The 13,016-nt window shown below is 45.0% G+C and overlaps 1 protein-coding gene across 25 annotated transcripts in view; it reads right to left on the bottom strand.

The window, feature by feature from the left end:
- Positions 1–13,016, bottom strand: part of EIF4G3 (eukaryotic translation initiation factor 4 gamma 3) — a 529,091-nt gene that overhangs the window by 163,601 nt on the left and 352,474 nt on the right. For 19 of the 25 annotated variants that reach the window (XR_007770674.1, XM_050931156.1, XM_050931132.1 and 16 more), the window contains one exon: positions 3,721–3,829. Coding sequence is in view for 24 of the 25 variants with exons in the window: in XM_050931156.1 (XP_050787113.1) it covers positions 3,721–3,829 (109 nt within the window). In the remaining variant the exon portion in view is untranslated. The remainder of the gene's footprint in view (positions 1–3,720; positions 3,830–13,016) is intronic. The other 6 variants (XM_050931133.1, XM_050931140.1, XM_050931149.1 and 3 more) reach the window with 1 other exon arrangement.

Genomic DNA, 13,016 nt, shown 5'->3' with positions numbered 1-13,016 from the left:
TCAAAATTTTCCAAGAAGGCCTCATTGTCATCACCTGCCTTGTAGGTGGGAAATTTCTTGGGATGTGGAACCATAATTGGCGAAGGGTTGTTAGGATTGGCTGGAGCATGCTGCCCAGCCTGCGCTAAGTCCAGTTCATGTTTTCTCTGTTTTTCCCTCTCTTCACTTTCTTTTTGTTGTTTTTCCATTTCTCGGCGGTGGGCCACCTCTTCTTCTAGTTTTCTGTGGTGGGCTGCATTTTTGGCTTCTTGTTCTCTTTTATGGGCTGCCTGTTTGATCTGTTCTTCTCTTTCTTTCAGCTCCACCTCTTTTTCTCTTTGTTCCAGTTGTTGCCTGTGGTCTGCTTCTTTGATTTGTTCTTCAGCCTCCATTTTTGTCTTGGAAGGCATGGTTCCTGTTTTCTTGTGTTGGGGTTCCCTCTGGTGTTTATTGTCTGAACTGCTGGCTCTGTTGCCTCCTGGGGTCTGCCTAGCAACAGTGCCTTTTTCCCTTTCTTCCTCTAGCTAATCTTTTAAATGTAAAGTAAACCAGAAAAACCACTTTATTTGCATGTGTATTGCTGGATACTTGACTCTCAATGGGAGTACTATTGTCTCACAAAAGACCCTTAATAGTTCTTTAATGGTTCCTTGCTTAATATGCAAGCCAAAACTGCAAGAGAGAGCAGAAAAAAAAATTCTGGTTCCTTTTAAAACCAAACCCTCTCTGCTTAAAAGCCCCTAGCAGAGAAAAGAAAAATATATTATTCCTACTGGCTTCTGGATTCTATCTATCCCACAACGCTGCCACTCATGTCATAACATTTTTCCCAGATCTGGACCTTAGCGTCCAAAATATGGGTGTTAGCATGAAAACCTCCAAGCTTAGTTACCAGCTTGGACCTGGTAAAGCTGCCACCAGCCAGGGATTATACAGTGCCTAGCTCACTGTGGTCTCCCCAAAACCTTCTCTGGGGGACCCCAAGACTCAGATTCCTTGAGTCTCACAACAAAGGGGAATAAACCATTTCCCTTCCCCCCTCCGGGTGTTCCCTCCCTGGGTTCCTGGAGAGATATACAGAAGCAAGCTCCGTGAATCAAAACAGAGGGACTCCACCCTCCCTGTTTCCAGTCCTGGAAACACTAGTACTTCCCCCCTCACCCAGAGGGTATGCAAAGTCAGGCTTAGTAAATCTAACACAAAGAGATTTTCCCCCGACTTCTTCCTCCCATCAATTCCCTGGTGAGCTGCAGACTCAATTCCCTGGAGTCACCACTAAAGAAAAACTCCAACCGCTCTTAAAAAGAAAGCTTTATATAAAAAGAAAGAAAAAATACATAAAAATGGTCTCTCTGTATTAAGGTGACAAATACAGGGTCATTTGCTTAAAAGAAAAAAAATGAATAAACAGCCTTATCCAAAATGAATACAATTTAACACATTCCAGCAACTACACACATGTAAATACAAAAAAAAAAAAAACCAATATAAACCTTATTGTCTTACTATCTTTGTACTTACAACTTGGAAATAGAAGATTAGAAAGCCAGAAGATAGAAAAATCACTCTCATAGCCGAGAGGGTCTGTCATAAACAGATAGCTAAGGGTTAATGTCTCTTTCACCTGAAGCACCTGACCAGAGGACCAATCAGGAAACCGGATTTTTTCAACTTTGGGTGGAGGGAATTGAGTGTCTAAGTCTTTTGTCTGCCTGCCTGTTTTCTCTGAGCTTTGGAGAAGCAGTTTCTACCTTCTAGTCTTCTGTTTCTAAGTGTAAGGACAAAAGTGTAAGTCCTTCTACAGGTTTTTGTATACTGCCATTCCTAATATCTGATTGTGTCCATTTATCTTTTTCCGTAGAGACTGTAGGAACCAATCCATGCAACAAACCTCGATGCCAACTCTGCCCACATATCTACATCAGTGACACCATCACAGGACCTAACCAGATCAGCCACACCATCACCGATTCAATCACCTGCACATCCACCAATGTAATATACCATCATATGCCAGCAATGCCCCTCTGCTATGTACATCGGCCAAACTGGACAGTCGCTACGGAAAAAGATAAACGGAGACAAATCAGATATTAGGAATGGCAATATACAAAAACCTGTAGGAGAACACTTCAACCTCCCTGGCCACACTATAGCCGACCTTAAGGTGGCCATCCTGCAGCAAAAATACTTCAGGACCAGACTTCAAAGAGAAACTGCTGAGCTTTAGTTCATCTGCAAATTTGACACCATCAGCTCAGGATTAAACAAAGACTGTGAATGGCTTGCCAACTACAAAACCAGTTTCTCCTCCCTTGGTTTTCACATCTCAACTGCTAGAACAGGGCCTCATCTTCCCTGATTGAACTAACCTTGTTATCTCTAGCTTGCTTGCATATATATATACCTGCCCCTGGAAATTTCCACTACATGCATCTGATGAAGTGGATATTCACCCACAAAAGCTCATGCTCCAAGACGTCTGTTACAATACAAACAAGTGTCAGTTTCATGCATATTAAATTTATCCACAACTTTTTAATAAAGGGAGGATGTGGAATCTTTACACATAGAATTGTAATACTCTACACTTATATTTACGGAATATATCTAAACTGAGGAAAAAACAAACATCTAAACTGCGCCTGCCAATAGCAACATTTTCAGGGACATTTTACTACTTCTGTCAACCAGTGGTCATGCTAGTACCTGGATGTGTAGTATCTCTGAAAATTTAAAAGCCAGCATCTTTTGCCTCCCTGGTTACAATTCTAAATCTTTTGTGATCAGCTTTTCTTCCTCTAGCATGCACTTTTAAAAATCTACTTAGGTACAAAGCTTTTGGGAAGTGCACACAGAAAAAGATAGCGCTTCTCAATTTTCAAGTACCCACTGCTGTCGGCAGAAGCATAAACGCTATGAATTAATGTGGAGAACTGGAATGCCTGGGCTATATGTTACCAATACACTTAATACTGCAGAGCACAGCACTTACATTATAAACCCAAGTTTTTTAAGGGTTTCTAACTGGATGTAAAGTTTAATTGTGGGAAGAAACTTGCATGCAGTGTCTAAGTCCAAGGATAATTTCTATTTTAAATACAAATTTTATAAATTGCATTCATATTTTTGTAGATAAGAATTAAATTTAATCATTTTAAGACACTATTTTCACCTGTACAATTTGAAAATAGCTCTAAGTAGAAAGTTAAATTTGGCAAGCCTTTACTTCACACATTTACACAATAGCAATAACAATTCTCTAATATCTTCTATAGATGTACTGAGGATGCTGGCACGAGATGAACAAACAGCTCTACAGGAACCATTACGATGTGCTGGGTAAATGATCTCTCTGCGGCTGATATCTCTGTGGCTAATATATGTTTAAATGATGTACTTGAGAAATTCCTCTGTCCCAGTGACCATTTTACTCGCAATAATTTTGCTGGCTTTGAAGAAAGGATTGTTTGGAGGAGAAAAAGGAGGTTCACCCTACCAGCTGCTCTGGAACAATGTTTTGGAAGAATGAAGTTTAGTGAAACAGTTTTTACCCAATTCTGCTTTGACAAATTGCAATGAATCTGTAAATAATAGACCAGCTTTGTCAAAGGTTCAAAAGAGAAGCTTCTATTTCTGGTGCTAGCCACCCTTCTTGCTTACAGGCTTATTAAAAGTCAGACTTATGAGAGAGGAAACAAATGACTAAAAATACCAGGGAGAAAATATACATTAACAAACCTTGCTTCGGGTCGCTAGTTGCAGTGACAGAGGTGCTGGCGGCGAGATGAGCGTTCTCCACAGTCCCATAAACCACAGGGCTGTGCTCTGGCACCTGGCTCGACAGCTGCTGGGATTTGAAGTACAAAAAAGGGTGATAATGAGCATGCGAACATAAAAACTAGCAACATGGAACACAAGCAAGCAAGAGGGGGAGACGAGAGTAGGGTGGGAGATAAAAGAAAAACAAAAGGCAGGAAAAAATAAACACAGACCAATTGAATAAATTCAAAAAGTACATGGGAAGAGGAAGAAGGAAAAAGGCAGCAGGAAAGGGAGGGGAAAAAGACGATTACGATTAACAGCAAGAAAAGACAGCACAGTCATTAACACACTTCATTCATCGGTTTCTTCTAAGTACAGCAAAAATGCTCCTGGGAATAATTTTCAATAACTGGGGTACAATCAGCCCCTCCCATGGCCCCCTCCCCCCCAAAAAAAAGCTGTGTAAAAGAACTGGCTAACTCCATTTGGAAATGATAAGCAATTTCAAAAATCTTTGATATTTTTTGATCAAACCATTAGAAAACATTAGAATTTGCAGAGACAACTGTATATATCAAAAGGCAAAATCTTGATGGATGTAAGAGCTAGCCACCCTGATTGACTATGAACTTGTTGGTTCAATGAAACCCCACAAAAACATTAATATTTGTAATCAAAATTTAGAAAAATAATCTAGATTGGATATATATTTGTGTGCAAGATATCCAATATCTTCTACAGAAGAGGCTTATGTATTATACCCGTTGAATGATAATGAGATGAGAAAGAAAATGATTTTTCTTCACCCTCAAAGGTGAACAGGAATAACTGGTTCCTACGCAGTTTACAGCAGGACTGATAAAGGTTACATATTTTTAAGTAGCCAGATTAAAAATTTAGAAGTAGCCAGAAAGCCACTTGACCGGGACTGAGGAAATTCTAGGTACAGCTTATCTCAGAGGGAACAAATATCTTCACCATCGCCATCGCCATCAATCTGACAGGACAAATATTCACTCTGGCAAAACATTCAAAGCAGATGCCCTTCTGGATTTGGGTTGTATGTGCAGAGATTACATAAAGCCACAAAAGCCAGCATCTCCCCTCAGAAATCTAATAGAAACTCTTTATGAAACTATAAATGACTATGCCAAACCCACTCCAATTTTTCAGAGTAAGGCTCTTTTGCAAGTAACTTTGTAGATGGGTGGGGAAAGTGTTCCTATCAGTAAATCCTCCTTAAGGCACCAACCAGAAACCATATGGGGAGAAAAAAATGCAACAAATTTAACATTTATCATTGTAAAATGCCCATACTTTTGCTTTGCAATGAAAAATTAATAACTGATCCAGTAGATTCACATGGTGAAGTTCCCATCCACACATCTACCTTGACTGACACCTCAGATGGGATACACTAAAAAGCTGGGATCTTCAAAGGAGCTGGAGGAAGCTAAGTGCCCAACTTCCATTAAAATTAAATATCATTTGGGTATCTTACTCCCTTAAGGCTCCTTTGAAAATTGCAACGGAAGTGTAAAGAAAAATTCTTTCTCCAAATTCTTTAAGGTAGAAACCATCCTGGCACCTAGAAAAATAAAAGTAGTCTGGGAGAGATTCACTTTTGTCTTGTTTTCACATTCTGAGTGTACAGCTGCAATGCAGTGTCCAACAACAGAAAATAACGGATAGATGCATACACAAATCCACACAATCAAACACAGGTTATAACATTGAAAGGAAGTTGTGATGTGCACACTACACTGCCAGAGTCTTCATTGGAAAGAGAGGTTTCAGTAGTATCGAAAACTTCATCACATGAGTTTTCCCTACTAAACTAAAGGCCATACTCCTTACGGAAATGAGGGTGAAACTCAGCTGCTTTCAGCAACATTAACTTTTGAGCTGACATCCTATTGGAAACTCACTCGGTCCCCAAGGAAGCATGTCACAGATATTGGCTTCATACCCCAGTATGCCAAGTCTACACCTACTAAATCCTGTGGAATTGTGAAGGAGCCTCTGCGGGCTACAGGACAGGTGTGGGGAAAATGTGATTTGGTGAGCCACTTGCTGCTCCCTTCTGTACTTCCTGGCCATTATGTCAGTATCTCTTTCCCTTTTCCAGTGGGACTAAAGAAGATCAAGCCTTTGTGAAGCTGCTGCTGCTGCTCTTTTTGCATTATTGGTATACTGAAGAGACAATATTTGAGGTGTACACTTAAAAAAATTCAGCAAATATCCATTTTTGGCTGCCATGTCTGACCATTATTGAAGATGAAACTACTGCCCTTCTAAATATTACATTATACACGTCTATCATTCAAACTAAAAAGCAGGAACAAGCAGTAAGAAATTACTGTTAAAAAAGTCAGACTAGTAAACAGACATACTGCAAAGGCAGCAAAGAATCCTGTGGCACCTTATGGACTAACAGACGTTTTGGAGCATGAGCTTTCATGGGTGAATACCCACTTCGTCAGATGCATGTAGTGGAAATTTCCAGGGGCAGGTATATATATGCAGGCAAGCTAGAGATAATGAGGTTAGTTCAATCAGGGAGGATAAGGCCCTGTTCTAGCAGTTGAAGTGTGAAAACCAAGGGTGGAGAAACTGGTTTTGTAGTTGGCAAGCCATTCACAGTCTTTGTTTAATCCTGAGCTGATGGTGTCAAATTTGCAGATGAACTGAAGCTCAGCAGTTTCTCTTTGAAGTCTGGTCCTGAAGTTTTTTTTGCCAATTTGACACCATCAGCTCAGGATTAAACAAAGACTGTGAATGGCTTGCCAACTACAAAACCAGTTTCTCCTCCCTTGGTTTTCACACCTCAACTGCTAAATCAGGGCCTCATCCTCCCTGATTGAACTAACCTTGTTATCTCTACCTTGCTTGCATATATATACACCTGCCCCTGGAAATTTCCACTACATGCATCTGAAGAAGTGGGTATTCACCCACGAAAGCTCATGCTCCAATACGTCTGTTAGTCTATAAGGTGTCACAGGACTCTTTGCTGCTTTTACAGATCCAGACTAACACGGCTACCCCTCTGATACTGCAAAGGGGAGCTAGTAGTTTCTTGGGTACAGTTAAGTTTTCCAAAAATGAAACTGACAAAGCTAGCCAGGCCCTGAGTGAAGAGCTGTATTTATACTGCAGCCAGGCCTGAATGAAGCCAAATAAAAGACATTTTACAGATTAAACTACTCAAGTATCACTGTTATGACTTATGATGGTAAAAAAATTCTCAATGCAATTACCTTCCACCTTAGGTTCTTGTCCCAGCAAATATACAAGGCAAGAAGGTTTGGTCACCGTTTGGATGAGAGACTCTCTAGGAAAATCCAGGGTGTTTTTGGTTCAGTAAAGGGTGCTCTTCCTTATAAGCAGGGATCCTAGAAATCCATTTGCCGTGGAAAAACACGGAATTTGTGTTTTTACAGAGAACCTTGATCTTTTACATTTTGTGAAAAAATAAAAACATATATTAACTAAACTTTATTGAAAGTCCCAGTGCCGTCTATTCAATGCATACGACCTCCCACACTTGTAGTTGATTTTCGCTTCCGGCGCATAGAGGTTACTCGATGTATAGGGATTCATGTTTTAATGCATCTCAAATTTCACTTCAGCCTCCAGACATGAGAAATTAAAGTTATGAAAAGATGCTGAAAACTTTAAAAATCACCCCTAAAGACCATGTCACTAGGCAGCGGAGTGCCCCGGGGGTCAGTCCTGGGGCCGGTTTTGTTCAACATCTTTATTAATGATCTGGATGATGGGATGAACTGCACTCACAGCCAGTTCGCAGATGACACTAAGCTGCAGGGGAGAGGTAGATATGCTGGAGGGTAGGAGTAGGGTCCAGAGTGACCTAGACAAATTGGAGGATTGGGCCAAAAGAAAGCTGATGAGGTACAACAAGGACAAGTGCAGAGTCCTGCACTTAGGAAGGAAGAATCCCATGCACTGCTACAGGCTGGGGACCGACTGGCTAAGCGACAGTTCTGGAGAAAAGGACCTGGGGATTACAGTGGATGAGAAGCTGGATATGAGTCAGCAGTGTGCCCTTGTTGCCACGAAGGCCAACGGCATATTGGGCTATATTAGTAGGAGCACTGCCAGCAGCTCGAGGGAAAAGACAGTTACCTGTTCTGTAACTGGAGTTCTTCGAGATATGTTGCTCAGGTGTATTCCACAGTAAGTGTGCGTGCTCGCCACATGCACTGGTGCTGGAAGTTTTTCCCTTAGCAGTACCTGTAGTGGGGGAGCACCGCTGCAACCCCTGGAGTGGTGCCTCTATATTGCGCTATAAGGGGACCTGCACACTCCTCCCACCCTCAGTTCCTTCTTGCCAGACAATTCCGACAGTGAGGAAGGAGGGCGGGATGTGGAATACACCTGAGCAATACATCTCAAAGAACGCCAGTTACGGAACAGGTAACTGTCCTTTCTTCTTTGAGTGACTGCTTATGTGTATTCCACAGTAGGTGACTCCAAGCTATATCTGATGGAGGTGGGCAGGAGTTTAAAGGTTAGCGGGACGGAGTACTGCCCTACCAAACCCAGTGTCATCTCATGCTTGGGAGACGACTGCATAGTGCAACGAAAAGGTGCGGACAGAGGACCATGTGGCAGTCCTGAATACGGATGTGAGCCACACAGGCGGCCGACGAGGCCTGAGCTCTCATAGAATGCGCATTCGAGGCCATCGAACGGGCCACTGCATCTGCCGTGTCTGAAGCCGCTTGAAGAGCTGTTTTTGCCGCTGCCGCTCTGAACTCCCTCTTGTCCCTTTCCTGGAGAAGGGGTTCAAACTTTGGCAGGGACCCCCCCACAAATTAAATGATATCGGCTCAGTAGGTCTTGGTCATTTGCCACACTGAGCTGGAAGCTGGCCGACGAATAAACCTTCCTGCTGAAGGTATCCAGTCTCCTGGCATCTTTGCCCCTGGGGGTGGGTGCGGATTGACCATGTCTCTCCTAGTGGTTTACAGACTCCACCATCAGAGAGTTGGGTGCTGGGTGTGAGTACAAGTATTCGTGCCCCTTTGCTGGCACAACATACTTTCTCTCTGTCTTTTTTGAAATTGATGTCAAGGAGGCTGGGGTTCGCCACAGTGAAGTTAATATGTTGGCCACCCCCTGGCAGAGGAGGATAACATGTTGAACAAGGTGTCCGACGGCTCCTCCTTCTCCTCAGCCTGAAGCTGGAGATTCAAACCCACCCACTTAAGCAATTCTTGTGCGGTGCCGCTGGTTTGGTACTGGTTGACTTTTCCTGGTGCCGAGGCGGTGACGTAGAGTGCACCTGTGATGCCCAGGCCACTGAACTGGGTCTCGCTGGTGCAGGTACTTGGGGCCACAGTGCCCACTGACACCACTGCCCTTGTCAAGGTGCCGCTTGGCACTGACCCGACTGGAGACCAAGTGGAGCTGCTTGATTGTGGGGGGCGGTGTGGCCCAGGGATGGGAGGCTGGGTGCCGAAGTCACTGAGGAACGCACAGTGCCATACGGCCGTGTCAGTGCCGACTTTGAGATTTAGACCTCGTTGATGAAGACGTGTATCCGTCAGAGGTACTGCTTCTAGATTCCCCACGGTGACCATGGCTACGAAGCCTGGGTGCCGACGAAGGTCGAGGGGCATTCCGAGCACGACGTCTGTAGGAGCGAACACTCGAGTCTGAGCATCGGTGCCAAAGCATCGAGACCTGCTCCTATAGCTTCAGTGGGAAGAAGAGCGTCGACGTCTCTTGTCTCGGTGCCTGCAACCTCTGTTGGAGGACCCTCGAGACTCCCTCTTCGGCGAATCAGCCAACAAAGTGGAAGCCTGGTGTGGGCTCCGGGATGGCCCCTCGGAACGGGTAGTTATCTCGTCCTTGGAGCGGATACTATGCCGGACCGAGGAAGGTTGATGGGCTCCCAGCAGTGGCTTCTCTCGGGATCGGGGGCCCGTCTCAGGCAGCGCACCCGGCACCGGAAGGGCGAGGATATCACACGCTGCCTGTGTTGCCTCTGGTGTCGACGGCATTCTCACCGCAGGAGAGGCAAGCGCGGACAGGACCGCACTACTCCGCTCAGTGCGAGTTGGAGGTCTGGGTCCCGAGGGAGATCGTGGGCTGCCCAACTCAGGTCCGGCCTCACCCCGTCCTTCTTTTGGTGCCACTGAGTCTTCCCTTGCTTCTTGGCAGGGGAGCTGTGCCGACTGGTGGATGGAGCCTTGCTTTGCACCAATGACGTGGTGCCTGGTGCGGAGTCGGGTCAGCGTGGCAGAGCCAATGCCGACTCCATTGGCAGGGCCCGGAGTCGGATATCTCTTTCATGCTTTGTTCGAGGTTTGAACGATCTGCAGATTTTGCAAAGCTCACTTATGTGAGTCTTGTCCAGACAGTGAAGGCACTGACAGTGTGGGTCACTTCTGGGCATAGAACTGCGACAAGAGTCGCACGACTTGAAGCCTAGGGCACAGGGCATGCCCCGAGCCAGGCAACTAACTAGCAAAGACGATCTACGAAGAAGAGTTGTACTACTAAGGCTAGAAGAGCTTCAGCAGAGCTGGAGCACGAAGTTCCAACTACCTTCACTGGCGCCAAGAAGGAACTGAGGGTAGGGGGAGTGCTCAGGTCCCCTTATAACGCAAGACAGAGGCGCCACTCCAGGGGTCGCAGCGGTGCTCCCCACTACGGGTACTGCTAAGGAAAAAACTTCTGGCACCAGTGCACGTGGCGAGCACATACACCTACTGTGGAATACACATGAGCAATCACTCGAATAAATAGTGATTATTCCCCTCTGTTCGGCACTGGTGAGGCCACACCTGCAGTATTGTGCCCAGTTTTGGTCCCCTACTACAGAAGGGATATGAACAAATTGGAGAGAGTCCAGCAGAGGGCAATTAAAATGATTAGGGGGCTGGGGCACATGATTTACGAGGAGAGGCTGAGGGAACTGGGGTTATTTAGTCTGCAGAAGAGAAGAATGAGGGGGGATTTGATAGAAGCCTTCAACTACCTGAAGGGGAGTTCCAGAGAGGATGGAGCTAAGCTGTTCTCAGTGGTGGCAGATGACAGAACAAGAAGCAATGGTCTCAAGTTGCAAATGGGGGAGGTCTAGGTTGGATATGAGGAAACATTACTTCACTAGGAGGGTGATGAAGCAATGGAATGAGTTCCGTAGGGAGGTGGTGGAATCTCCATCCTTAGAAATTTTTAAGGCCTGGCTTGACAAAGCCCTGGCAGGGTTAATTTAGTTGGGGTTGGTCCTGATTTGAGCAGGGGGTTGGACTGGATGACCTCCTGAGGTCCCTTTCAACCCTAATATTCTATGATTCTATGACAAATTTCACATTGACAGTAGTGTGCTGTCCTGTACGCAGCATGGCTGTAGATTACATTCCAAGGCAGACAGTTGTAGAACACATGGAAAGTGCTAAACATAAACTGAATGAAAGGAAACAAAAACAAGAGGCTGAAACAGCAGTGCAATCAACAATAAAGAAACAATGCACTTTGACTGGATCATTCCAGGGTTTTCATGCATTTAAATTTTTTCCCCCCTGAAAATATAGAATACAGACATAGAAGTATTTGGTAGATGTAAGAAATACAAATTGCAATTCTATGAATTTTATTTTGATTGATGGCACTGGTAAGCATCAAAGTTGCTTAAAAATTGCAAATATATCAATAAAACATTATGTTCAACTGATATCTATATGTATATATAGATATATACATTGTCATTAGGGAAATTAAAGTTCAGCATTTCATTTTAATTGTGGAAAATCAGGGATTTTTTTTTTTTTATTGGAGAATTCTGGGTTTTTTTATCACAGAAAACTAGAATCCCTGCTTAGAAGTCTGTACTGAACCTAAGCCTCAGCCTGTAACAAATTAATTAAACCTCACAAGTCACAAGATGCACCAGTTGTAGTATCCCCATATCACAAATGAGGAAATGGAGTTACGGAGAGGGGAAGTAACTTGGCCAAGATTGCACATCAAGTCAGTGGCACATCTGGGAAGAAAGTATCAGGGGGTAGCCATATTAGTCTGTATCCACAAAAACAATAAGGTGCCACCGGACTCCTTCTTGTTTACATCTGGGAAGAGTTTCTATCCTCACACCCGGATCTCTGTTCTACACACTAACTAAACCATGTTACATTAGTTGGAATTTGGGAATTACATTCACTCTACATCCCTTCTCCTTGCAGTTTCACTTGAAATACAGTATTCTGCGCTTCCTGTCCTAAATCACCATCTAGTACAGGGGTGGACAAACTACGGCCCTCAGGCCGCGCCTGGCCTGATGGCTGTTTTAATCTGGCCCTCGAGCTCCTGCTGCTAAGTGAGGTCTGGGGCTTGCCCCGCTCCGGCGTTCCAGCTGGGGAGCAGGGGCAGGGGCAGCTCTGCATGGCTCACAAAAGTAGAGGCATGTATCCCCTCTGGCTCCTAAGCCAGGGGGCTCCACTCTGCATACTATCCCCCGAAGCGCCACCCTCACAGCTCCCATTGGCCAGAAACCACGGCTAATGAAGCTGAAGGGGCAGCACCTGCAGACTGGGCAGCGCGCAGCAGATCCGCCTGACCATGCCTCCGCATAGGAGCCTGAGGACGGATGTGCTTCTGCTTCTGGGAGCCGCCTGAGGTAAGCACCAGCCTGAGCCTGCACCCTGAGCCATCTCCACTCCGCACCTTAACACCCTGCCCCAGCCCTGATCCCCCTCCCAGCCTCCAAATCCCTCAGGCTCAGCCCAGAGCATCCTCCTACACCCCAAACCCCTCATCCCCAGCCCCAACCCAGAGCCTGCACCCCCAGCTGGAGCCCTCCCGGATCTAGTATCGGAACAATGGGTAAACAGTTGCAGTGCTGTCTTAGACATTGCTGAATTTCATTTATGTGATTCCCACATATACGGGACCAAATTTATTTCCGCTAGTGTAGGTCCACTTAGGCCTGGTCTATACTACAAAGTTAGGTCAACATAAGCCACCTTGCGTCGACCTAGTTGTGCATGTGTCTACACTTAATTATGTCTCCCACTGACATAAGCTAGTCATTATGTCAACATAGCAACACTAACTCCTTGAGCAGCGTTGAGCCATGGTCAATGTACAGGGGACAACACAGCATGAATGTAGACACTGCACTTCCTATGTCAACCATAACAGTCCTCCGGGCAGCTGTCCCACAATGCCCAACACTGACTGTTCTGGTCACAATTGTGAACTCCACTGCCCTGGTGCCATGAAGATTGGAAGCTTGAGAA

Source organism: Gopherus flavomarginatus, chromosome 21 (assembly GCF_025201925.1).
Source record: "Gopherus flavomarginatus isolate rGopFla2 chromosome 21, rGopFla2.mat.asm, whole genome shotgun sequence".
Lineage (NCBI taxonomy): Eukaryota > Metazoa > Chordata > Testudines > Testudinidae > Gopherus > Gopherus flavomarginatus.
The sequence above is the reverse complement of the archived record's forward strand: the minus strand, read 5'-3'. Positions and strand labels throughout refer to the sequence as shown.